The 23696-nt window shown below is 53.3% G+C and overlaps 4 protein-coding genes across 17 annotated transcripts; 2 read left to right on the top strand and 2 right to left on the bottom strand.

The window, feature by feature from the left end:
- Positions 1 to 1585: 1585 nt before the first annotated feature.
- Positions 1586 to 8009, bottom strand: RGP1 (RGP1 homolog, RAB6A GEF complex partner 1). 14 transcript variants are annotated; one of them, XM_055578489.1, is made up of 11 exons: positions 7725 to 8008; positions 7435 to 7510; positions 7201 to 7335; positions 6696 to 6832; positions 6323 to 6406; positions 6072 to 6221; positions 5646 to 5792; positions 5335 to 5462; positions 4945 to 5134; positions 4267 to 4418; positions 1586 to 2845 (listed from the first exon to the last, which is right to left on the bottom strand). In XM_055578489.1, the coding sequence occupies exons 3-11, from the start codon at positions 7314 to 7316 to the stop codon at positions 2828 to 2830; spliced, it is 1122 nt and encodes a 373-aa protein (XP_055434464.1). In that variant the 5' UTR covers positions 7317 to 7335; positions 7435 to 7510; positions 7725 to 8008; the 3' UTR covers positions 1586 to 2827. The 14 variants fall into 14 exon arrangements, with proteins under 14 accessions (XP_055434464.1, XP_055434465.1, XP_055434456.1 ...); XM_055578490.1 differs by having other exon boundaries at positions 1586 to 4418; positions 5721 to 5792; positions 7725 to 8009; XM_055578481.1 differs by having other exon boundaries at positions 1586 to 4418; positions 7438 to 7510; positions 7664 to 8006.
- Positions 3005 to 3970, top strand: MSMP (microseminoprotein, prostate associated). The gene is made up of 3 exons (XM_055578492.1): positions 3005 to 3134; positions 3316 to 3424; positions 3790 to 3970. The coding sequence occupies exons 1-3, from the start codon at positions 3005 to 3007 to the stop codon at positions 3968 to 3970; spliced, it is 420 nt and encodes a 139-aa protein (XP_055434467.1).
- On the top strand, positions 7838 to 19279 carry GBA2 (glucosylceramidase beta 2). Its single transcript, XM_055578475.1, has 17 exons — positions 7838 to 8722; positions 12412 to 12503; positions 12812 to 12927; positions 14575 to 14793; positions 15096 to 15335; positions 15557 to 15659; positions 15812 to 15965; positions 16053 to 16178; positions 16376 to 16548; positions 16761 to 16865; positions 17065 to 17172; positions 17272 to 17423; positions 17549 to 17655; positions 17794 to 17936; positions 18011 to 18126; positions 18225 to 18416; positions 18691 to 19279. Exons 1-17 carry the CDS (start codon positions 8394 to 8396, stop codon positions 18970 to 18972), a joined length of 2757 nt encoding a protein of 918 aa, XP_055434450.1. The 5' UTR covers positions 7838 to 8393; the 3' UTR covers positions 18973 to 19279.
- Positions 19143 to 23576, bottom strand: CREB3 (cAMP responsive element binding protein 3). Its single transcript, XM_055578491.1, has 9 exons — positions 23237 to 23576; positions 22960 to 23107; positions 22817 to 22884; positions 22611 to 22700; positions 20874 to 20980; positions 20697 to 20765; positions 19998 to 20082; positions 19816 to 19900; positions 19143 to 19734 (listed from the first exon to the last, which is right to left on the bottom strand). The coding sequence occupies exons 1-9, from the start codon at positions 23372 to 23374 to the stop codon at positions 19418 to 19420; spliced, it is 1107 nt and encodes a 368-aa protein (XP_055434466.1). The 5' UTR covers positions 23375 to 23576; the 3' UTR covers positions 19143 to 19417.
- Between the last annotated feature and the right edge of the window lie 120 nt (positions 23577 to 23696).

The following is a 23696-nucleotide window of genomic DNA, read 5'->3' as shown; positions in this document are numbered from 1 at the left end:
ATTGCCCCTGGGCCCCTCTCCCTCGGCTTGAATTCTCCCGAGGGTTCGGGAGCTGGCGGGGGCTGTCGGTGGGCGTTTGTTAGGTGTTCAAGCCCTGGGCGCGACTCCTCAGGGACCCTCCCCCCAACTCTCTCTCGGCGCATCCACGACCCTCCCCGGGCTCCTCACTCCCAGCCGCCCCTTGGGGCTCTGGCCCCCAAATCTCCCCACGGCCGCTGTCAGTCCCTCCGGTCCTGCCCGGCTGGGGCGTCGGAATGCGCTCACTTCCTCCCGGCGCGCACCTGCCTGGCGCGGTTGGAGCGCCGCCCGGCCGGGCCTCCGGCGGATGTTTTTCTGTCCCCGCGTAGGCAGCGCGAGCCAGCCGTCCCTCCCGGCCCGAAAGCCAACCGCCGCGCCCCCAACAACTGGCATCCCCGACAGCCATGCCCCAGGCACGCGCGCGCTCACGCGCGCGCACACACACACACACTCACCCCAACAAGGGTGGCCCTGGTCCTGAGAAGCCCTACAGATGCACACATGAGCCCGCACACCAGCAGGCTTGCAAGAAACCGGCTCAACCACCCCGCTACACACCTACCCCGCAACTTCTTGGAGAGGGCTCCTGTCTCCGCTCCAGACTTCCTGCAGAAGCAGCCCCCTACTCCTGCCCCTGTATGCCTACCTCCTCTTCACTACAGGCGGGAACTCTCACCACTCTCCCATGACCTCTCACACACCAATCCCCACTGGCTCCCCTCTGCCTACAGCATGACCACCACTCCCTTCAAGCTCTCTCACTAGTGTCTGCCCCCCATGGGGTTGGCTCCAGGTTGCAGGAGCAGAAGGAAGTCTATGATCCAAGCATCAAGAGTGTCAGCTGCTGTCCCCACAAAGGCAGCAGCAGAGCTACTGGCCACTGACAGGATTTCTGGGCCCTTGTGTTGGTCAAGCCTTTGAATCCACCTGCTCCAGCCCAGAGAATTCCAAGGCCATGCCTCCCACATGCCAGCCTACATCAGGGTACCCTGCTCCCATTTTTTTTTTTTTTTCCCCTCTTCCTGCTCCTGAGATGGAAAGCATATCAGACCTGACTAGGGTGAAGGTGCGGTACAGTCCTCGTCTCCAGCCATGTAAGCTGTCTTCTTGGAAAAGGATAGGGAGTTTGGAGGACTGATGAAGCTGTTTCTGAATGGTGACAAGGTGAGAGGGAGGGCAGTCCTCTAGAAGTAGTTGATTTGGAACCACTGGGTTACAGGGAGGGGGAGTCTAGGGGTAAATGGCACTGGAGACTTAGAAGGAAAATAGAATTAATTGCCAAAGTGATTGACTTTGTGGGTAGGAGAGTGATAGCTGGAACAGGGGTCTTTGGAGTGTGAAATAGTGAAAGAAATCTGGTGTGGCTGGGGCAATTAATACCAAAGGCTGGCATTAGACTTGTCAGAAAGGAGAACTTGAGAGTTCACAGGAGGATGGAAAGAAATGGTTCAGAAACCTTATGAGAAAAAGCAGGAGTCCCAAAGTTAGCTGGAAGGATGGAAAAAGGATATGTCTTCCCGGGAAAAAGTGAGGGTTCTGACCTAGGAAAAGGAGGCTTATCAGCAACTCTGTTCTCAAAGTGGACATTTAGAGTTTCAAAGACACAAGGACCAAAACCATCCTGGAGGTAATTTTTGAAGGAAGTGGTAGGATGAAAGGAGCATACGTGTGCAAGTGAAAAAAGTCTATAGCAGCCCCAACAGAAGCCGTGGGCCATGCACACAGAGCTCCTCTGCATCATTCAAAGAATGGAACATCTAGCACCAACCACAGCAGTTTACTCTTTCCGGAGGGCTATGTGCCAGGCACAGCGCTAGGAGCATGACATGCATTATCTCATGGAATCCTCTTGATGATCTTATGAGCTGGTATCACTATCCCAATTTACAGATAAGGTAACAGGTTTAGAGAGGTGAACTAACTTGCTCAATGTCACATAGCTTTTTAGCAGAATTAGGATCTAAATCCAGAGTCTGACTCCACAACCTATGCTCTTAATCACCTCTCTTCAGGTTCTCCAGAACCTACAGGAAATCCAAAAGAGGGTATCAGAGGATACATTCCTAAATCCTCATTCTGTAACATACAGGAGAAAAGAGGGGCCTCTCTTGTGAAAACTGGAATGACCCATACCGTGAGGGCACTTAGAGATGTTCCTCTTTGAAAAGAACCATTCCCAGATATGGCAAGATCTTTTATTTGCTGTGTGTTTGGGGTGATGAACAATGGATAGTCTTATCTCTGGGATGCCTGTAAAAAAAAGAGGCACCTGCCCCCAGCCCCCCACCCCTAACCTCTGAGGGGCAGCCATGTCTCTAGGACACTGCAAGGAGACCCTGCCCTAGGGTCTGAGAGAAACATTCTCCACACCAGGTGCCTGTTTGCTCTCCTGGAGCCTCTGGCCGTCGCACCCTACTGCATCTCCTTGGTTTGGCTGGGGCACAGGATTAGCCATCCCCAGGAAATGCCTCCCTCCGGTCCAGGCAGGGATCCCAGCGTACACACCCCTGGAGAGTGTGTGTGTGTGTGTGTATTACGGGGCGGGGAGAGATGGTGGAATGCTTCCTTCTCTCCAGGCCAGGGAGAGTTCTGGGGACCACCTGGGGGCCCTCACCCCACCCCCTCCTTGCTGGGGAAGTGCCCAGTCCAGTGCCCCTTCCCCGGCCACCCTCCTCCCCCTGGCTGTGCGGGGGCATGAATCAGCTCTCACAGCTTGTTAAAGCTAGACCTCTTGTTTTCATGCCCTCACCTCAGGAAACAGAGTTACGGCTTTTCCAGCTCCACTCAGCAGGGGGCCAGGGTCCTCACTTTATAAACATCCCCAAGCCTGTGAGAACAGAGGGCACGGAGATGGTGTAAGACAGGCGCCCAGGGGAGAGAGACAGAAGCTAAGGCTCAAGGAGAGGAACAGAGAAGATCCAAGGAGACGAGGCCAGAGCAGCCTGAACGGAAGCCAAGAAGGGTCCGAAAGAGCTGTACTGCCGGAATGGCCCCAAGGACACCCTGGGCGGGACAGGCTGCGGGAACGCGGGGAGGCTGGGGGGTCATCTACTTGGTGGTATCTCTGCTCCTCCAGCACCCAGGAGTCCACAGCAAGTGCTACTTCCAGGCTCAAGGTAAAGCTGGGTGAGGCGTAAGGAAGGATGGGTGCAGAGGGCACTGGGAGGAAGGGCTCAGAGGTGGTCCTGCTGCAGCAAACCCAGACTCCCTGGAGCTGGGACAGAGGAGAGACCACACGTAGGGGCAGCGTGCCCTTACTCCTCCACTCTGGCTCTAACATTTCCTGTTCTTCCCCAGCCCCCTGCCACTATGAGGGGAAATATTTCACCCTGGGCGAGTCTTGGCTCCGCAAGGACTGCTTCCACTGCACCTGTCTGCATCCTGTCGGTGTGGGCTGCTGTGATACGTGAGTGACCAAAGGTGGCCAGAGAGAATGGCTCCGATGTGAGGGACTGAGAGCTGGCCAGGGTGTGACTAGATTGCTCTGATGTGAGAATGAACGGAGTAGCAGTAAGAGGCTGGCTGAACCTGACGGTACTGACAAGAAGGTGTGAAAGGCTTCAGGCTACAGAGTGAGGGGAGTTAGATGGATCTGGAGGAAAAGTATTCCTGCTATGAAATGAAAAAAATCCATATATGGCAGGCAAGAGAAATACTGCAGGGCCGGGGGCACAGGGGAGACATGGGAGGAGTGCTGGGGAGGGGATGCGGCTCAGGGATAAAGGTGGACCTTCACTGTCCTGACCCTTCCCCCATCCTTCGGTTCCCCAGGTCCCAGCATCCTATCGACTTCCCTGCGGGCTGTGAGGTACGCCAGGAAGCAGGAACATGCCAGTTCTCCCTCGTGCAAAAATCTGACCCTCGGCTGCCCTGCAAAGGGGGAGGGCCCGACCCAGAGTGGGGCTCAGCTAACACCCCTGTGCCTGCGGCGCCTGCTCCCCACTCCAGCTAAATGCAACTGACTGCCCTTCTGCTGACCGCCCACTGCTGCTGCCACTTCCAGGGAAACCACTAGCAGCTGCTGATTTATTCTGAATAAATAAGTTAACGCTCCAGCCGAAAGCCTGCCTCTCATTATCTGTGCCACTGGACCCCAGGTGGAAACAATGGGCCCTACTAGAGCCCAGGGGCTGAGTTCTCAGGATCCTGAAGAAGGCTGTGCCACGTGGGTCAGTCTCAGATGGTTATAGTGCTGGTGCTGGGGCCAGGGGCCGCGTAGGAGGCCAGGGCAGGGCTTGTAGGCAGCACCTTGATGGGCAGGTCCCAGCTGAAGGTGTCCACAGGCACTTGCTCAGGTCCCGTCCAGGTGGCAGGCTCGGGCTGTTCCATGGGAGGTAGGAGCACCAAACCGGGTTCTCGGGAGGTGACAAACTCAAAATGCAAACGCCACTTCAAGGATACTGCGGCGGGCAGGGGTGGGGGAGATAAAGGCAGAAGCATTTAGACGCCAGGAGTAAAAGCCAATGACAGGATGTGGTTAGTAAATTAGAAAACAAAAACGAAACCCTATATTCAGGAAGAGCAGGGAAGTCATGGGGCAGGGAGCCAGGATTGAGGATTTCGCTCAAGAAATCTAGTGTGTTGTCACTGGAAACATGACAATAAGGACAAGAGCATCAGGTACCTAAGAACCCAAGTGTGGGACAGTCAGGACTTGGTAGCTTGAAGCAAATGCTCTGCGGAATCAGAGATAAGTGCACCACAGGGTCCCAGTGGGCAGGGGGAGAGGAGATCTGCACAGCTGTTAAGAATTTAGGGGTCCGTGCACCCAAGAAACAGGTTGAAGTTCTGAGGAAGTGTTAAGGGTCAGAGGTTGGATGTGGAAACTTCTGGGCGTGTGTTAGGAACCAGGATCCATTATACTGTACCAAAGCACAGCATTTTACCCTGGGCTCCCCTCGCCCCCAACAATGGTCAGGGTCTCACCAATGGCTGTGCAGAAGCCTGGGGTGGAGCTGAGAGGGATGGGGAGAGAGAAGCTGGTTCTGGTCGTGTGTAGGCAGGACTCCTGGTGCCGGGCATGAGTGATGTGGGACACCGAGGGGGCACCTCCTGCCCCGCGGCGCCGCTGGTACTCAGGCTGCACACGCTCCTCCGTCTGTAAGCTCACTGAGAACTGCGATCAAGAAGACAAGGGTGTGTAGGCAGGTACAGGGACGTGCTGACTGGGCGGGAGGGCAGCCCAACCTCACGCTGTTTTACCAGAGGGCCCTGGATGACACCCACTTCTCCATGCCACCTGTCTTTCTGCAGGCCCTCTCCTTCCACCCTAACCCTTCAGGCCCAGTTCCCCCAAAGTTCCCGCTCCTCTCTCACCTGCAAACAAGCTACAGTTCCTTCCCCTAAGTTTAAGGTCCCCACCACGTCCTCGCCAAGTCTGTATACAGATTTGAAGATGCCAAATGTCCCAACTTTTCCTCGGCCATCACTGATGTTGTACAGATCTGGGGAGAGATGGACACAGTAAGCCTGGGGTCCATACTGGGGAGTCCAAAAGGTGGGCCTTCCTTTATAATCATGAACTATCTGTGGGTCCTCAGAAGAATGTGGCGGTTAGGAGAGTCTGATTCTGAGACAGGAATACTACAGGGGAGGAAGGGGCGGGGCAATTCTGGAAGGATCCTCACGGAGGCTGCGGCAGGATGTGGCAGCCATGAGGCGCTCCCCAGCCAGCTCGGTGAGCCATGAATCCTTCTTCCCACCTTCGTCCTCCTCCAGGAATGGACTGGATGGGGCTACAGCCTCATCCTGGGGAAACCGGACATCTTGAAGGCCTAGAGAGAGAGTGAGTGGAGAGGTGGTGGGAAAGAAGAGCAGTGGTTAGGGTTTTAGGTTAGGGTTTTAGATGCCAACCATCAGTGCTGAAGGTACAGGGTGCCACAACTGAGGGGTAGGCATCTCACCTGTGCTCCAGGACTTTCTCTCCCCAACTCCCTCACACCTTGACTAAGATCAGGAGGCTTCCCTCCAGCCCCTTTCACAAACTGTCTAAAGAGCATTACTGCTTTGGTGAGGCTCTTCCCCAGCCCCTCCCTCCAGGAACCCTTGCTTACCAGTGAGCACAAGAACCCTCAGAGGGACCCTCAGTAAAGTGATGGGTGAGTTGACACGCTGGCAGCCAATGGTCAGTTTGTAGACATACTTGACTGACTGACCCCGAAACGAGGGTGGTCCCTCTACAGGCAGCACTTCGCTGTAGGAGTCTGGTTGGGAAGCAGTAGTCAGGGCAGCCGGAAGTAGCCAGAGAGGTCCTCCCTCCAGGAGCCGCAGAAGGCAATCCAGGGGCCCGGGGGCAGTCACTCACATGATTTGGACTCTCCAGGGTCTAGCCTCAGGTCACAGAAGAGGATTTTTGGTGGAGTGGAAAGGATACATTGACCTCTCTCACCTAAAAAATAGAAGACTGCAATTTAATAACCTCATTGTCTAGCGCTGGAGAAGGCTAGCACAGCAAGTGGGGGCAGTAAGCACTGCCAACACAGGGCAACCCAAACTAAGCCACTCCTCTTTCCTCAAGGTGAGATACGAACAGCTTTACGCCACCCAAAACAATAATTACACTACACCACATCCCCAATAGGACAGAGACTGTAATGACCCACCGGAACAATCTGACAACTTCACCCTTGGTAACAATGATTCCATCCCCCTCTGAAGGCAAAAGCCCCATCTCTAACCTCGGTGTGGAAGAAAGACAGTCTGGCTCTCAGGCTGGACATCTGGCTGACTGGAGTCGGGGGGAGGAAGTGCCACTCGACTCTCACTGGCGTGGAACTGGCAGTGGATTTGGGCACTGGCCCAGGCCAGAGCCTCACTATGGGAGGAGGAAAAGAGGGCATCAGAGGGGAGTTCCTGACCTCACAAATGCTCTCCCAAACTCCCTACCACACTGAGAAGACCAACAGAGAGGTGGCTGTCATCCGGATCAGAGAATCCAGAACCCCAAAGAGAAACCATTATACAAAGAGAAGTATACCATAGGTAGCAGGGGGAGGAGAGAGGAAAGGCGAGTTGAGGGCTATGTCACCCACATCTTCTGTTAACTAGCCCTTCCCTACAATGAGAGCACAACGAACAAGGTGGTGGTGATGTAGCCACAGGACGATCTGAGCTCTGGCTCAGCACTACAGATACCAGGCTTCCTCCCAGAAGGGCCGCTTTCTTCAGTACCAGTGTCCCCACCTGGATGCAGAAGTGGCCGTTGGGGGCAGGGGATTGGTGACTGTAACCACACACTCCAGGGCCTCCCCTGCCAGAAACACAGGACCTCTGCTCAGCTCTGCTACCACTTCAATCATGACAGCTCCGGGATCGGATCTAGAAGGAAACAAGGCGTATCAGAGGTCAGTACCATGGCAGGGAAGGGTGTCTCGGGCGAGCCTGGGGTTGAGGACCGAGGAAACGGGCGTTCAGTACCACGGTGTCAGAGGGAAGCGCCCAGGTTTGGAGTGCGGGAAGGCGGAAGGCAGGTACGGCGGCAGCTGACCGGGCACTGCAGAGGGAGACGGCGCCGCTTAGGGTCCCAGCCCCCCGCCCCTATCGGCGCCAGGTCATCCCCTCTCTTCCGCGCCGGGACCCCCAGGCCACCCCCGACCCCTTCCCTGGAGGTTTCACCTCCCAGCCCGGGGCCCCGGCCGCCCGGCACCTCGCGCCCAAGCCCGGATACCCCTCAGATCGAAACAGGGGGCCAGACTGAAACAGGGTACCCGGTGCCTCGAAGGCCTCGGCCGCCCGCCCCTCCGGGCCCGGGCCAAGTGCGTCGCTGCGGCCGCGGCAGAGGCGGGACTTCCCTCCGAGTCCCTTCCGGCCGGAAGCGCCGGGCCGGCTAGGCCGGAAGGGGCTCGGGTGGGCCGGCCGCCCTGGGTCACCTTCCCAGGGGCTGGTACCCGGGCGCGGGCGCCGCCCCGGACACCGGCCGGCGGGACCTGGCGCCCACCGCTGGGGGGCCTGGTGCCGCGGCCCGGGGACGGGGCCTGGGCTGCGGCGAACTCCCAGGCTGGTCCCGGGGGCGGTGCCTGGAGGGCCGGCCCCGGGGGCTCCTCCCCTCTCCGTGGGCCCAGTCGCCCTTTGGCCGGGCCAGCTAATCACCGCGGCCCAATGACGTCGAGACCCGATCCTTCCCGCCCAGGACCCAGAGAGACAACCGAGGGTGAGACCGTGGCGGCTTTATTGCTGTCGCCGCCGCCGCAGCAGCAACAGCTACCTGGTTGCACGGAGACACCAGCTCGCCTCAGCTTTCCCCCGTGGCCCGCTCTCCTAGACAACACCTAACAACCATCCACGTCCGTATCTGGGCTTGGCTGGCCAGATACTTGGTACCAGAAAGCTCGGAAACTGAAACCACCGAGGTCCTGGAGACCCAGGATCCAGGGAATATGGGAACCGGAGTCCCAGCCTCGGAGCAGACCAGCTGTGCCAAAGGGGATCCACAGGCTTCTTGCCCTGAAAATGGCACGGAGGCTGTGCAGGTTACAGACTGTCCAATCCCTGAGGACAGTCAACCCCAGCATGAACAGGGTTACAGCAGTGCGGAGGACTCCGGGCAGCTGATGGCTTCCTACGAGGGGAAAGCTCAGGGCTACCAGGTGCCTCCCTTTGGCTGGCGCATCTGCCTGGCTCACGAGTTTGCAGAGAAGAGGAAACCCTTAAATGCCAATGACATCTCGCTGAGCAACCTGATAAAGCACTTGGGCATGGGCTTGAGGTGAGTCGATCCCATTGCCTAGAGGACCTTGTGCCTCACTTTGTTCCAGCAGAGGCAGGAAAAGGTGAGAAAGCAGGAGGGTGCCTTGTCCTGGTCAGGTGGCCTCTATTCCCAACATCATCTAAGCCCATAGTTTTGGAGGGTTAGACCAGGTCAGGTCTCTTTGCAACCTACTTCCTTCCAGTAACTTGTCTTTTTAGCAAGAAAGGGTATTTGAGCCTTTTAGTAAGCCTTACAAATCTAGGCTCCCTCTCAGGTGCTCTCTCTTCTCTGAAGACTGCCCTTTGGGATTAGGTATACTTTGTGACAAGGTAGGAAAGATACTCTGGCAGTTTCAGTACTGATACAATGTTGTCTTCTGGGAGAGGAGGGTTCTCAGCTCCAGATCCCCCTAAGCAACTGGAGTATTCACTGAACCTCACTCACTTAGGCACAGCATTTAATAGTCCCAACACCCTTTGGCTTCTTTCCTTGAACTCTGGCTCTGGGGAGTGGTTGAGAACCTGCCTGCTCTCAACCCTAAGGAGAGGGTGATGAAAGGTAATATTCAATCTATTCTGGAATAGATGGCCCCTGATACAAAAAGCAAAGAAGACCTTTGACCAGAATGGCCCTGCCTTAGGTGTTCCTAGAGATTAGTTATAGTCTTCCAGAGCATTTCCAGGTCCCCCACCCTAGCAAGGGGTTGCAGACAGGCTGAGAGTTTGTCCTGTAGGAGGCTGTAGGACTCCTCCGGATCCTCACTGAGTGTTGGGGACCAAGACCCAGTAACAGAGACAGGTGCCTGTGAGGACAGAAAGCATCACCCTGAGGTCATCCTGAGTCAGTTGCCACAGTAAACACAGAACTGCGGAGGGAGGCTTCAAGTATGGGAAACCTAGCTTTGACAGCCTCTTAAGTAGAGGTTCCTTCTCTTCCGCGGTCAGTGCTGTGGGGCTGGGGTGGAGAGCCCATGGACCTAACCCAAGCCCTCGGCAGTGGGGAGGGCCTGTTGCTGCCTGGGTGTCTGACTCCTTTGACAGTTCCTCTGGGTGGCCTGTACCAGAGCACAGTAATTCCTCCAGGCTGCTTCTGAAACTGACTCGGCTAGTTTTGACCCTAAAAGGCTTTGGGTCAAAACAGGATCTGGGGCCAGGGTACTGAGAGAAGCACCTTGGGGTGTATGTGGTGGGAACACTGAGGTCAAGAACCTGTCCATGGGCATCTTAGCCCCTCCATCCCTAAGTATAAGCTGAATCACAGATGCCTGAAGCTGTCCTCACCCCCTGGACTCAGATCCCCATCCCAGGACAGGGTGGGGATCACTGACACAGGGGTTTTGAGATGAGGTCCTGCACTGAGGAGAATGCAGGGGTGAGACAAGAATTCTGAATGATTAAGTTGAGGTTGAAATCATGGAAGAGGACAAATAGATCAGGAACAGCCAGCTGCTCAATGGTGTGAGAGAAGCATAGGCCCTAAGAGGGAGCTGAATTGGGGGTACACTGCTCAGGAGCCCCAGTAAGACAGAGTTCTCTTGGCCTCAGAATGGTAAGAACTCAATTTTGGTTGCTCTCCCTTTCAGCCCGAATCCATTCATTCAGTAAATATGTACTGAGTGCTTGTACTGCGCTAGACACTCCTTTGTTCTGCTATCTTCACATCTTGCATTTCTCCCTCACTGCCCTAATCGGAGCTGTGCCCTCCCTCCATTTGGCAATCCTTTCTGGCCACCAGTTTCAAAGTCCAGTTTCCTCTAAGCTGCAAAGAAGAGCTGCCTTCCCACCATCCCACTGTTCATCTTCCCTCCGTCTCCCCTCACTCCCAGAATGTACCCTCCCTGTTCTTTAATCATATTTCTCCTCCACTTGCTCCTGTCCCTGTTCATTTCTTTTATGTTCCACTGTTTGTACATACGTTCTTTATAAACCCAGCAAATATTTGTTGACTGCAGACCAGGTGCCCTGCCCTGTACTTGAAGCTGTGGGTAATAAGCAACAAGTCTTTGTCGCTGTCCCTTTCCCCAGGGAACTGAAAAGTATGTCAGACTCACATGAGGAACACTAAAGTAACAGGACAGTGTCCCATCGGGAGCTGAGATAGTGTACGTACAAGTAATGATGATATATGACATGGATATTCCACTTTGTAGCTTTCCTATCTATTGTGTCATTTGTGACCTTAGAAGGGCACAGGTGTGCCAATAGAAGGGTATCTATTGTGCCCTTCCAACCATCCCTTGAGGTAGGAAGGGCAAGAGCATCCCCATAGATTCAGCAGGGTTACTTACCCCATTACATGGCTATCAGCAGTGTGCTTGAACAATGGGGATAAACGAACTGGTGAGGGAGGAGAGTGGAATTGGGAGAGAGTCCGGCAGGAAGGGGTTGCTTAGTGAGGACCCACTCTGAATGGAAATTGTAGGAAGTAAGATAAGCTGGGGCTTTCCTGGTGGCTCAGATGGTAAAAGATCTGCCTGCAATGCAAGAGACCTGTGTTCAATCCCTGGGTGGGAAGATCCCTTGGAGAAGGAAATGGCGACCCACTCCACTGTTCTTGCCTGGAGAATCCCATCGACAAGAGTGCCTGAAGAGCTACAGTCCATGGGGTCACAAAGAGTCAGACACAACTGAGCGACTAACACACACACACACACACAAGATAGGCTGAGACAGATGTCAAAGCCTTGAATCCCAAACAGAATCATTTGTCTATTGGATACAGAGCTGTGATAAGACCAGGATATGTTGGGGTTTTTCGAAGGATTTTCTGGGATATAATAAGAGAACAAATTAGAAAGCTTACAGTTTAAATGCTGAACTTAAAAAGAGAGACAGAAAAAGAAAAAAAAAGAAAAAGACTTAAAAGAAGATGGCCCAAAATGTATATGGGTGGGATTTTTTTCACTTTCCACCTAGTGCATTCTCCACATTTTCAATCTTTCATAATCAGAAGAAAAATCATTTTAAAAAAGAAGCTATTGCAGCAGCCTCTGCCTGTTTGAAATTATGTACATGTCCTCTAGAATTTGCTTGGGCAAATTTTTATCCATGGGCATTGGAAACCCCTTGGTTTCTGCATTGAAGCCGTTCAAGTTTTGTCAATGGCAGCCCACTCCAGTACTCTTGCCTGGAAAATATCACGGACGGAGGAGCCTGGTAGAGTGCAGTCCATGGGGTCGCTAAGAGTCGGACATGACTGAGTGACTTCACTTTCACTTTTCACTTTCATGCATTGGAGAAGGAAATGGCAACCCACTCCAGTACTGTTTGCCTGGAAAATCCCATGGACGCAGGAGCCTGGTAGGCTACAGTCCATGGGGTCGCTAAGGGTCGGACACGACTGAAGCGACTTCACATGCCTGTTTATGGGGTGGGGGTGATTATAAGTCAGGAAACTAACTGGCCCTTTCAGCACCTCAGACAGAAGCTCCTGGAATAAATTAAACCAGTGGTGGAGTTAGAGGTGAGGAAAGATCAGAGAGCTCCTTCTAAGGAGTAGAAAGGAGAAACAAAGATAGTCCCATGCCATCGCTGGGGGTGACTGGGAAGATGAGAGGACCTTGAACTACAGAGAAGTTGAGAGGAGAAGAAGTTTGAAGTGAAGGCAATGGGTCCTTGGAACAGTTAAACATGGGAAGTCACGGTGTCCAAAGAGAGAGAGGTGACTGCAGCCTCTTGCCCTGACCCACAGCACCCCTTGCTCCTCAGGTACTTGCAGTGGTGGTACCGGAAGACCCAGGTGGAAAAGAAGAAACCTTTCATCGACCTCATCAACTCTGTGCCCCTGAGACAGATCTACGGTGAGCCTCACTCCAGCCCTGCCCAGTCAGAGACAGCAGCAGCCAGACCCACTTGGAGCTAGGCAAAGAAGCCTTCAGCTTCTTTAAATTGCACTGACCCATTCCCTAGGGTTCCCCCACCCCAGCTTTATTGAGATATAACTAACATAGAACACTGTATAAGTTTAAAGTGCACAGTGTGTGAATTTGATATTCTCCCCTCACCCCCCACCCCAGGTTTAGAGGAACCCATCTCTATAGTCTAGAAAGTGAGAAATGCGCTCTTTTTCGTCTCCCACGCCCCTCTGACATCTTGATTCTTTCTCTAGGTTGTCCCTTGGGTGGCATTGGGGGAGGCACTATCACCAGAGGCTGGAGAGGCCAGTTCTGTCGTTGGCAGCTTAATCCTGGAATGTACCAGCACCAGACAGTCATCGCTAACCAAGTAAGAGCCAGGAGGTAGAGCAGAGGTCCTGGACAATACTTCACAGGCAGGAATGGTCTCTTGGCTAGTGTAGGATGTGGCGATTAGAGATGTACATGATTCCATCTAGTATTTTCAGGATGCTTTCTGTGTGCCAAGCCCTGTGCTGGGGTGTACTATAGGAATGAGACACTCAGAGTTCATGTTCTTTGAAAGAGAAAAGGTACCCCTGGTGCCCTTTATTTCTCTAATAAATGCCTCCCACCTGCCTTGCTGCCCCAGCTCCACTGGTTGAGCTCTCTGTCCCCAGCCACAGAGTCAGACAATTCCGGGATCACTTAACCTGCTTGAAAGATCAGAAGGGAAAACAAACCAAAAGTCTGCAAATGCACAGGAAAAGAGATGCATGCATAGAGCACCCACTGCTTGCCCTGATTTGCCAGCCGTCAGCCACTTCGTCACTGCTAGGCCTTTGATTGCCAGAGGCATGTGGGCTACCTTTCATCATCTCTCTCTAGTGCCCTCCCATGTTGAGTTGTCCACCAAGTTCCTACTTCCTGTCTGAGGGAGGCCTCCAGCTCATCTTCAAAGGAGAAATGACTAGCAGACCTTGAATCCTATTAATGACACTGCCCTTCCTAGTTCAGGTTCACCAGCCCTGCCCAAGGCCCCAGGCTTCCTCTCTGGCTCATCCCTGAGGTATCCTGAGGCGAATGCCTTCCACAATCATGACTCTTTTTTTATATAATATTTAATATGTAAAGATAGTTCTACAAGGAAGTACCATTATTACACCTGTTTTATACACGAGGCAACTAAGTACCATGCCCAAGGTCACATGGTTGGTAAAAGGAAGCACTGGGATTCAGAACCAGTTTTCTCTGTGGTTACATGCCTGTAATGTTAACCATTACCTACTATTCCAACAACATAAAAAAAAATTATTTGATGTATACATTAAAGATATTAGGCGTACTTTGAACCGAGGGAGGAGATATTAACCCCTCACAGCCTGTACCCTCCAGAGCAGTCAGGGAGTCAGAATGTAAACACATTATCACATGCTGGACTAGAAGGGTAGGGGGCACACAGGAGAATGGCTCACTGCTTGAGGGGAGAGATGGCATTTGATCTAGGCCTTGAAGCATGAGGGGTTTTACTAAAAGGAGAATGAACGTGCGCAAAAGCATGGAGAAGGAAATGTACTGTGCTCAAGGGACAGTATTTGATACAACCAGAAATATAAGGGCTTGAACAAGTAATGAATCTGATGGGTGGGGAGGGGCCACCTCAAGAATGAAGCTTTGAAAGCCAGGTAGGTGAGTTTAGATTTTAGCCTGAGGGCCACGGGAGTCATTGAAATATTATAAACACAGACTAATATATCTTGAGTTCTCTGTAAGAAAAATCAGTCTGAAATCCAGATGGGGTGGGGCAGAGATGGTACAGGCCAGCCTTAGGGCAGTTAAGACCAGAGCAGTGAGAAGGGAGAGCAAGCAGGGAGAAAGATGGAGAAGGCACGATTTTCAGTGATTCACTGAGTGTAGGAGGAAGGCCTGTGGGCGCAGGTCACCACTGCAGGGTCTGGCAGGGGAGAAGCTACTCTAGGAAGGGGTCTCGTTTGAGATACCTGTTACCCCATTCTAGCCCACGTACCTTCTTGTTTAGTTCACAGTGTGTTTGCGCCGGAGAGGACAGACGGTGTACCAGCAAGTCCTGTCGGTGGAGCGCCCAAGTGTCCTGCGCAGCTGGAACTGGGGTCTGTGTGGGTACTTTGCATTCTACCACGCCCTCTATCCCAGAGCCTGGACTGTCTATCAGCTTCCTGGCCAGAACGTCACCCTCACCTGCCGCCAGATCACACCCATCTTACCCCATGACTACCAGGTGAGGCTCCCCCTTGGTTTCCTCTGGGCTCTCCCTTCCCCAGGATCTCTCTCTCCTGGAAGTGTCGTGACCTGTGCAAGAGAGGGGGTGGGGCATGAACTTCACGCTGGTTTCCTAGGACCACCACCCGATTGGTCTTCTGTCTCCTAGTAGACAGCCTGCCAGGCAATGTGGGGAGATGCAAGTGGAAGACACTATATTAGTGCGTATCTGAGTCAGCTCCTCGGTGCCAAGGACTGATCTTGGGAAGTGGGGCCGAAAGGCTACACAGGGACCATCTGAGTCTGACCTTCTGCTCCCAGGACAGCAGCCTGCCTGTAGGAGTCTTTGTGTGGGATGTGGAAAATGAAGGGGATGAAGCCCTGGAAGTGTCCATCATGTTCTCTATGCGGAACGGACTTGGTGGTGAAGACGACGCCCCCGGGGGGTTGTGGAATGAGCCCTTCTGTCTGGAGCGTGATGGGGAGACTGTTCAGGGGCTGCTGCTGCATCATCCAACCCCCCCGAATCCTTACACCATGGCTGTGGCTGCGAGACTCTCGGTATGGAGGCGCCTGCCCTATAGCATTGCCCTGAAGCCCTGCCCTCAGCCTGACCCCTGAGCCCAATCCACTGTGATCTCTTCACTTCCTCAACTCCTGAGTCCCACCCTCACCGTAGCCTTTGAGCTGGTGGAACTTAGAGGCGGGAAGATGTAGAGGGGAGTTAGTCAGGAGCCACGCACCTATGGAGTTTCTCTTCAAAGTCTTTGACCCTTTAACAGGCAGACACAACGGTAACCCACCTTACAGCCTTTGACCCTGACAGCGCCGGGCAGCAGGTGTGGCAGGATCTACTTCTGGATGGACAGCTGGACTCCCTCGCTGGTGATGGGGGGTCTCACGGGGAGGTGGAGGGAAGAGAGAATGTCCCTGTCTTCAGAGCAGGGCTGGGAGGCCTGGTAACCAACAGGCCTTCTTCCTATGTCAGGGATCTCTGTGGCCAAAGTGGGTACTCACTCATTTTGTGCTTCTCTCAGGAAAAAGTCTCCCTTCGCAGAAAGGAGTGGGCATCGCTGGGGCTGTGTGTGTTTCGGGCAAGCTGCCACCACGAGGCCGGCACCGCTTAGAGTTCTCACTGGCTTGGGACATGCCCAGAATCATGTTTGGAGCAAAGGGCCAGGTCTACTACAGGTGACGGGAATGAGAGTGTGCACGGATCATGGTGCTGGGGGTCTGAGTGGAGCCCATGTTCTCATGCCTCCCCTTCTGTCCACCCAGGCGGTACACGAGGTTCTTTGGCCCAGACGGTGATGCAGCACCCGCCCTCAGCCACTATGCCCTGAGGCACTATGCCGACTGGGAAGAGAAGATCTCGGCTTGGCAGAGCCCGGTATTGGAGGACAGGTGCCAGTGGAGCCCGTCTCTTGCCTTTCTTCCAGGCCCTCACACTTTCACTAAGACTCTCTGATTCACTCTCCACCACCAAAGTCAACAGAGGTGGTCTGGGATTCACTTGGGACCCCTACTTCACTGAACCCCAGAATCCTTCCTTTCCTGAAGTGCCACCCTCATGAGACCATTACCTCCTCCTGCCTCCCCAGATCCTTGCCTGCCTGGTACAAATCTGCACTGTTCAATGAACTTTACTTCCTGGCTGACGGGGGCACAGTATGGCTGGAAGTTCCTGAAGACTCCCTGCCAGAGGAGCTGGTGGGCAGCATGGGCCAGCTCCGCCCCCTCCTGCAGGAGTACGGCCGGTTTGCCTACCTTGAAGGTACGGGCTGCCAAGGGGCGTGGTGTGTGCCCATGAGGCTAGTTAGTGCCCTGCCCCACGGCAGGAGGATGGGTTTTGCCTATCCCAGGGTACTGGCTAGAACATGGAGTGTGATGGTGCCCTATACCCCAATTCCAGAGGTGCAGCTAGGCAGGGCAGTATGAAGCAGCAGCAAGAATTCTGGCAACATGTTGTCTCCTTCATTTCTCCAGGCCAGGAATACCGCATGTACAACACATACGATGTCCACTTTTATGCTTCCTTCGCCCTCATCATGCTCTGGCCCAAACTTGAGCTCAGCCTTCAGTATGACATGGGTGAGGGTCCCTTTTGTGCCCCTTCTGCTTCTCAGTTCCCCACAGCCCTGAACCTTGGTGGTACCTGATGCCTCTTCCACTCAGACATATGTGGATCCTGCTCACCGGTTCCCCTTGAGTCCCACACACAGTTCTGTGCGCCACCCCAAGCCTACCCACTCCCTGCCCCGCACCCCGCCTTGTGTATCTGCTCCCCCAGCTCTGGCCACTCTCAGGGAGGACCTGACACAGCGGCGGTTCCTGATGAGTGGGGTCACAGCGCCTGTGAAGAGGAGGAACGTCATCCCCCATGATGTTGGGGACCCAGGTACAAGCCCCTTCAGCACAAGGGTGCGTCTCTCCCTCCGTTTCTGCACCCTCCAGCTGAGCCCGCTGTGCAGATGACCACATTTCCTCCCCTCCCCAGATGACGAGCCATGGCTCCGGATCAATGCGTACGAGATCCACGATACTGGAGACTGGAAGGACCTGAACCTGAAGTTTGTGCTGCAGGTCTATCGGGACTATTACCTGACGGGTGACCAGTGTTTCTTGAGGGACATGTGGCCTGTGTGTCTGGTAAGGGACATGTGTGCAGTGGTCTGTGTACCAGGGGTATGTTTCTCGGTGTCTGGGGAAAGCCCAGCTGGCTACTGTTGTCTTTTCTTAGTATCTCGGTCTTCAGTATCTTGATCCCTCTTTAGGCCGTGATGGAGTCTGAAATGAAGTTTGACAAGGACCACGATGGACTCATTGAGAATGGAGGCTATGCAGACCAAACCTATGATGGATGGGTCACCACAGGCCCCAGGTTGGGGGGGGTAGGGATTTCCAGGGCCTGAGGTGGGGAACTGGGCATCAAGGGATTGTGGGCTCAGTGTGCCTATTATTCTGTATGAGAGTGGCTGGAGCTGCCAGGCTGATTCCCCCAACCCGTGTCCCTCATCAGTGCTTACTGTGGAGGACTGTGGCTGGCGGCCGTGGCTGTGATGGTCCAGATGGCTGCTCTGTGTGGGGCACAGGAGGCCCAGAATAAGTTTTCTTCCATCCTTAGCCGGGGCCAGGAAGCCTATGATCGGCTGCTGTGGAATGGTGAGTTGGGGGATCCTAAAGAATCTCAAGGCAGCTCTGGGAGGCAGGAGACTTACTGTGTCCTCCCTCTCCAGGCCGCTACTACAACTACGACTGCAGCTCTCAGCCTCAGTCCTATAGCATCATGTCTGACCAGTGTGCTGGCCAGTGGTTCCTAAGGGCCAGTGGCCTAGGAGAAGGAGACAGTGAGGTGAGAGACTAGGAGGAGAAGTCCTAGAGAAAGCTAAGGGTTTTTCCTGGGGGTGGGAAGCAAGTATAAAAGACCATGTTTCTTCCCTGTCCCTCTAGGTCTTTCCTACCCAACAGGTGGTCCGTGCTCTCCAAACGATCTTCGAGTTCAATGTCCAGGCCTTTGCAGGAGGGGCCATGGGGGCTGTGAATGGCATGCAGCCCCGTGGTGTTCCTGACACATCCAGCATCCAGTCTGATGAAGTCTGGGTGGGTGTGGTCTACGGGCTGGCAGCCACCATGATCCAAGAGGTAACTCACTCCCTTCCCCGGCTCTCTGCCATCTGTACCTTGGCTATCAGACTTCTGATAACCTAATTCAAAGCCATCTTATCCATCCAGAGAGCCTCCCACCTTCCTTGGCATGCATTCTATTGCCTGTCTTCAAGCTTCTGCCTGTGAGCCAAGTTTATCTCCCCCACTAGCCAGGAACTCCCTGAGGGCAGAGACCCTATTATCTCCATCTGTCCAGCTGAAATAGCTATTCAAGGGTTGCCAAGTAATGACTTCCCTCTCTCCCTTTCAGGGCCTGACTTGGGAGGGCTTCCGGACAGCTGAAGGCTGCTATCGTACTGTGTGGGAGCGCCTGGGCCTGGCCTTCCAGACTCCTGAGGCGTACTGCCAGCGGCGGGTGTTCCGCTCACTGGCCTACATGCGGCCACTGAGCATCTGGGCCATGCAGCTGGCCCTGCAGCAGCAGCAGCAACATAAAAAGGCTTCTGGGCCAATATCCAAACGGGCCACAGGACTATGCACCAGGCCCAAACATGGACCAAAGGAAGCCATGGCAAACCCAAGCCCAGAGTGAGCCGTGTGAACTGTGGAAGGAGGCGCTAACAGCCCAGCCTTTAGCCTGACCTTTCCTCTGCCACCATCCCCACCCCCCGTCTCCTGCAACCCTGAGCCACCAGGACAATCATGCCCGCCCTCCTACCTACCCACCGTGCCAGTAAAGAGGGGTTGAGGGTGAACCATGCATCAGAATCACTTATTTATTTCTTTCTTCACCCCATCCCCTCACTGCATGATGTGTTCAGGGAGGTCATCTGATTCTCCTAGGCCCTTTCATGGGGTGACAGACATACACAGGTTCAAATAAAAGACCCAGAAAACCAGTTGAGTGTGGTGTGTTTGAGTCCTCAGGCTTCCTGACAGGGCGCAGGACCTGAGGCTAGCCCTCTCCTATTCCCTTTCCTCTGAACACAGACTGGGGGGCACCAGACTCTGACAAGAGGGCCCCCACATCCTCACATCTAGCCTGAGTATCTGCCCTGCAAGATAACAGATGTGGGGCTGGGAGTAGGGAGCCATCCTTCCTCTCTTGTGAGATTTGCATGCAGGGGAGATATGGAATCTGGGCAGGAGCACTCTGAGAAACCATCAGGCAGTGGCAATTGCAGGGGAGGCTCTGCTCTAGGAGCCTGGGGCATGAGATGGAAGAGGCAGCAAGAGTTGCTAGCAGCCTGGAGCTCAGGGTCCAAGCTGTCCTTTGGTACCTCTGACTGCAGGGCAGGTGGCTCCAGCTGCAGGGGGTCCTCGCTGGGGAGGGCACGAAGCTGACGGGACAACACTGAGGAGACAAAGCCTGTTCAGGGGCAGGCTGGGGCTCTCCCCTAGCCCCTCCTTAGTGGTATCCTCAAGGCGCTCTCACCTCTGTGCTCAGCCGGCAGGCTCCCCCTTGTGTCCGAGGAGTACATAGCAGGTACCAGGAGGAGACAGAAGGAGAACAGTAGAACCTGGAGCACAGGAGGAAAGAGATGAAGAAGGGCTCTGCATTGCACCCCTCTCCCTGCCACCTGAGAAAAGAATATCTCCTTCCATCACCATCCTCACCAAGACACAGGTGCTGCTGCTGCTGGCTTTGTTTGCTGTCTGAATCACCATGGCCTGGAGTCTCCTCAGCTGATCCAAAAGGGACCTATAAGAGGGGACAGTGAGCACCCCCAGCCTGGCACCAACAAAAACCTGCCATACGACAAAACCCTCCTGTTAAGGCCATCCTCTCTATGTGTGCTCTGGATCCTCTCTTACTTTTTGCAAGTGATCTCTTCTGTGACCAAAATATCAGACCTCGTTAACACAAACACACACGTCTCTGCCCTGACTTAAACTTCTTTTGCAAACCCCTTCAGTGGTTCTCCACTGCCTGATGAGCTCTGTACACAATCCTCACCAGGGATTATATTCTCTACCTTCTGACCAACTCACCTATGTTAGGGTTCCAGCCAGACTGGACTAAGCTGTGTCCTCTCTGCCTAGAATGCTCCCCACCCCCATCCCAGAATCATATCTACTATCAAATGCCATCTGCCACATGAGGTCTTACTCCCTCTCTTCCTTCTTGATACTTATACTTGTGAATTTATTCCCCATTACTGTGAGCTTCATGGAATCAGAGACCCATTAAAGACCAAGCATCAGACCTTATACGTGAGAGATGCCCTGTGAGAAATCAAGTATGGAGCAGGAGAAAGATTGAGACAGGATTAAGTGGGAGGGATGAGAGAAGCCTGATGTGAAAGAGTTGCTTACAGATTCTGTTCCTCCAGGACCTGTACTTTGTTCTGTAGCTCCAGATTCTGGGCTGTGTATTTCAGGACCCTGGAGGAATAACAGGGATGTGGGGACATGGCCTGTATCCTCCCTTCAAAAACCTCACACTTCCAATTACCTGTTTCTTCCACCCGCAAGTCCAGCTCCCTTTCATACCTGCTTTCTAAACCCCCAACATACACCTTCTTCTTCCTGCGGCTCTCTTGAGCAGACTTTTTGTTTCGAATCTTCCTCCGCACCCGTTTCAGAACTTGTTCCTCCAACTGGGAGAAGACAGGAAAAGGGATCCCATCAGAGGAACATTAGACCAAAGAGTTTGAAGGCAACCGAGTTCAATCTTCTCAAAGCATAAATTCCTTCTACAATTTCCCTGACCAATAGGCACTCTGCTTCTGTCTGAATGCTTCTGAGGACCAGGTGTTAATGTCCTCACAAGCCAAACCATTGTAACAATTTTATTAAATAATAATTTTTTTAAAAAACCTTCCTTATCATGAGCCAACATCTGCCTTTGTTATTTCTACCTGTTGGACTTACCTAGCACCTAATCTCTGGGGCCATAATAGAACAAAGGTCTTCAGCTATTTTAAAGCACTTGACATTTCTTCAGAGTGTTAAAAAAAAACTGGGCAAAAATTTTAACTCATCATCTTATCTCTTCTCAGGATGGACTGCATCTTCTTAATATCTGTCAAAGATAATAGGCTCAAAACTTAAGAAGCTTTTTGGCCAATATAAAGGAAAACAAGATGGTTACTGCCCTTCTAGTGGCAACACTATTAGATAACTGGTATCTAATGATACAACTGGGCTTCCCCAGTGCCTCAGCAGTAAAGAAAAGTGAAAGTGAAGTCAGTCGTGTCCAACTCTGAGCGACCCCATAGACAGCAGCCTACCAGGCTCCTCCATCCATGGGATTTTCCAGGCAAGAGTACTGGAGTGGGGTGCCATTGCCTTCTCTTCTTCTTCAGCAGTAAAGAATCTGCCTACAATGCAGGCGACTCAGGAAACACAGGTTCCATCCCTGGGTCGGGATGATCCCCTGGAGAAGGAAATTGCAACGTACTCCAGTATTATTCTCTGAGAAATCCCATGGACAGAGGAGACTGGCGGGCCACAGTCCATGGAATTGCAAAGAGTTGGACACAACTTAGCAACCAAACAACAACAACAACTGAATCTGATGATACAGCTTCTAAACCCCATTCTCTTCCTTAGTAGCCATATCACACTGTTGACTCAACTTGTACTTTTTTTTGGCCACACCTCGCAGCTTGTGGAATCTCAGTTCCCAGATCAGGGGATTGCACCCTGGTGAGACCAGGATTGCACCCTCACCCTGAGCAGTGAAAGCACAGAGTCCTAACCACTGGATTGCCAGGGAATTGGCTCAACTTATATTTTTAAGAAAGTAAAATTCAGTTAACCTTTCTGTTAACGGACATTGATTTCATCATAGTATCACAATACCGTGCATGTGAAGCTGCCACTCATTGCTTGAAACTCCAAATTTTACATTTATTCTTGTTATACTACTTAATCCAGCCTTGATGAACTCTAATACTTAATTTACTATTCAGCTACAGGTAAATTAGCATGAAACCAGTGAAATGTAAGTATCAGAGCCCCGTGGTTGTACAGTACTTTCCAAATCCTTTTACTAATATTACCCTGATAATTTTGAATTCTTAGTTAAAAAGAACACCAAAATTTATACACACACTACAAACCAGGATCTGTCCTTGCAAGCAGTATACTAACCACATGCTCCAGCTTCCTACTCAAAGATGTGCTAATCTCTCACCTCAGTTCTTTTTCAAGTTACTGTTACAAAATTAACAGAACTGGCCTACTTGGAACTCACAATCCCCGTCCCCGCAATGGGAGACTTACTTTAGTGAGCGGAAGCATCCCAGGCAAAGTAAGCCCCTCCTTCTCCAACAGCCTTTTCTCCTCCTCAGTCAGTATCAGCGTAGCAATCTCCTGCGGTTCCGGAGAGGTGGGCAGCAGAGATGCAAAGGGATTTCAGAAAGTAACGCGGAATACTGCCCCGACCCGCGCAATACGGGAATAACCCTCCTGTAAATCAAGTCAAGTACCTGATCTGCCGGCTCCTCCACACGCAGTGGAGTCATCTGAGCCCCCTCTTTTTCATAGCTCTCATTATCTGCAAAAGGGCAAATATGAATAGTCAGGCCCTGGAGTCCTCTCCTTTCCCAAACTTCACTTATTTCAGGCTTACCTAGATCTATGGAGACATGCTCTTGTGACAGAGAATAGGTGTGGTCATGCTGGACAAGACAGGGGTCAGAGCTGCTGAAAACGTTCAACGCTGCTGGGGGACTCGGCAGGCAGCTCAGGAAATCCTCCACGTCCCAGTCGCTCAGAGACTGCACAGGGTTCAAATTAACAGGCTTTGACCATCACCACCCTCTGCCTTAGGGACACCCCACCCCCACCCCCCACCCCCGCCCACCAACTCGCCTCACGCCTCCCGGACTCAGAGCCCCCCCACTCACCTCAGAAAGTGGCAGCTCCCAATCCGGCGGAGACGTCAAGGCCTTGTCGGACGCCGCACCCAAACCACCGCTTTCTTCTAGCAGAAAGCCTAGCAGGTCATGGTCACCCGGGTCCAACGCCAGCTCCATATGAGACATTTACGGAAAAGATGCGCAGAAACACAGGAGTTCACCTCGCCACCCAGACCCTATCCCCAGCCAGGCGTAACCGCGACCGACTGTCAGTCGGCCCCACCTATCGGCTCTCCAGCGGCGTTTTCCTCCTAGCTGCTGGCGATGGCTCTGAAAGCGGGACACGCCTCCCAGACTCCACTCCCCTCTAGACTTCCAACAGAACACAAGTGACGCACCTACCCGCGAGGCATGCCGGGAGTTGGAGTCCCCCCACCCCACCCCGACGCGGAGGCGGCCGCGCTACGCGCCACGTCCAGGGCGCGATGCAAATAGAGGGGACGTGCGT

This window comes from Bubalus kerabau, chromosome 4, assembly GCF_029407905.1.
Source record: "Bubalus kerabau isolate K-KA32 ecotype Philippines breed swamp buffalo chromosome 4, PCC_UOA_SB_1v2, whole genome shotgun sequence".
NCBI lineage: Eukaryota > Metazoa > Chordata > Mammalia > Artiodactyla > Bovidae > Bubalus > Bubalus kerabau.
This window is presented reverse-complemented; position numbering and strand designations above follow the sequence as displayed.

Coding starts and splice junctions, on each gene's coding strand:
- MSMP (XM_055578492.1), top strand. CDS start 3,005: ATGGCCCCAAGGACACCCTGGGCGGGACAGGCTGCGGGAACGCGGGGA. Junction 3,135..3,315: donor GTGCTACTTCCAGGCTCAAG/GTAAAGCTGGGT, acceptor GTTCTTCCCCAG/CCCCCTGCCACTATGAGGGG. Junction 3,425..3,789: donor GGTGTGGGCTGCTGTGATAC/GTGAGTGACCAA, acceptor TCGGTTCCCCAG/GTCCCAGCATCCTATCGACT.
- RGP1 (XM_055578488.1), bottom strand. CDS start 7,316: ATGATTGAAGTGGTAGCAGAGCTGAGCAGAGGTCCTGTGTTTCTGGCA. Junction 6,833..7,200: donor ACGGCCACTTCTGCATCCAG/GTGGGGACACTG, acceptor CTCCTCCCATAG/TGAGGCTCTGGCCTGGGCCA. Junction 5,135..5,334: donor GAACTGTAGCTTGTTTGCAG/GTGAGAGAGGAG, acceptor TCTTGATCGCAG/TTCTCAGTGAGCTTACAGAC.
- GBA2 (XM_055578475.1), top strand. CDS start 8,394: ATGGGAACCGGAGTCCCAGCCTCGGAGCAGACCAGCTGTGCCAAAGGG. Junction 17,937..18,010: donor TGATCGGCTGCTGTGGAATG/GTGAGTTGGGGG, acceptor CTCCCTCTCCAG/GCCGCTACTACAACTACGAC. Junction 18,417..18,690: donor CAGCCACCATGATCCAAGAG/GTAACTCACTCC, acceptor TCTCCCTTTCAG/GGCCTGACTTGGGAGGGCTT.
- CREB3 (XM_055578491.1), bottom strand. CDS start 23,374: ATGTCTCATATGGAGCTGGCGTTGGACCCGGGTGACCATGACCTGCTA. Junction 20,981..22,610: donor GGATGCTTCCGCTCACTAAA/GTAAGTCTCCCA, acceptor GTCTTCTCCCAG/TTGGAGGAACAAGTTCTGAA. Junction 19,735..19,815: donor CCTGCCGGCTGAGCACAGAG/GTGAGAGCGCCT, acceptor TTGTCTCCTCAG/TGTTGTCCCGTCAGCTTCGT.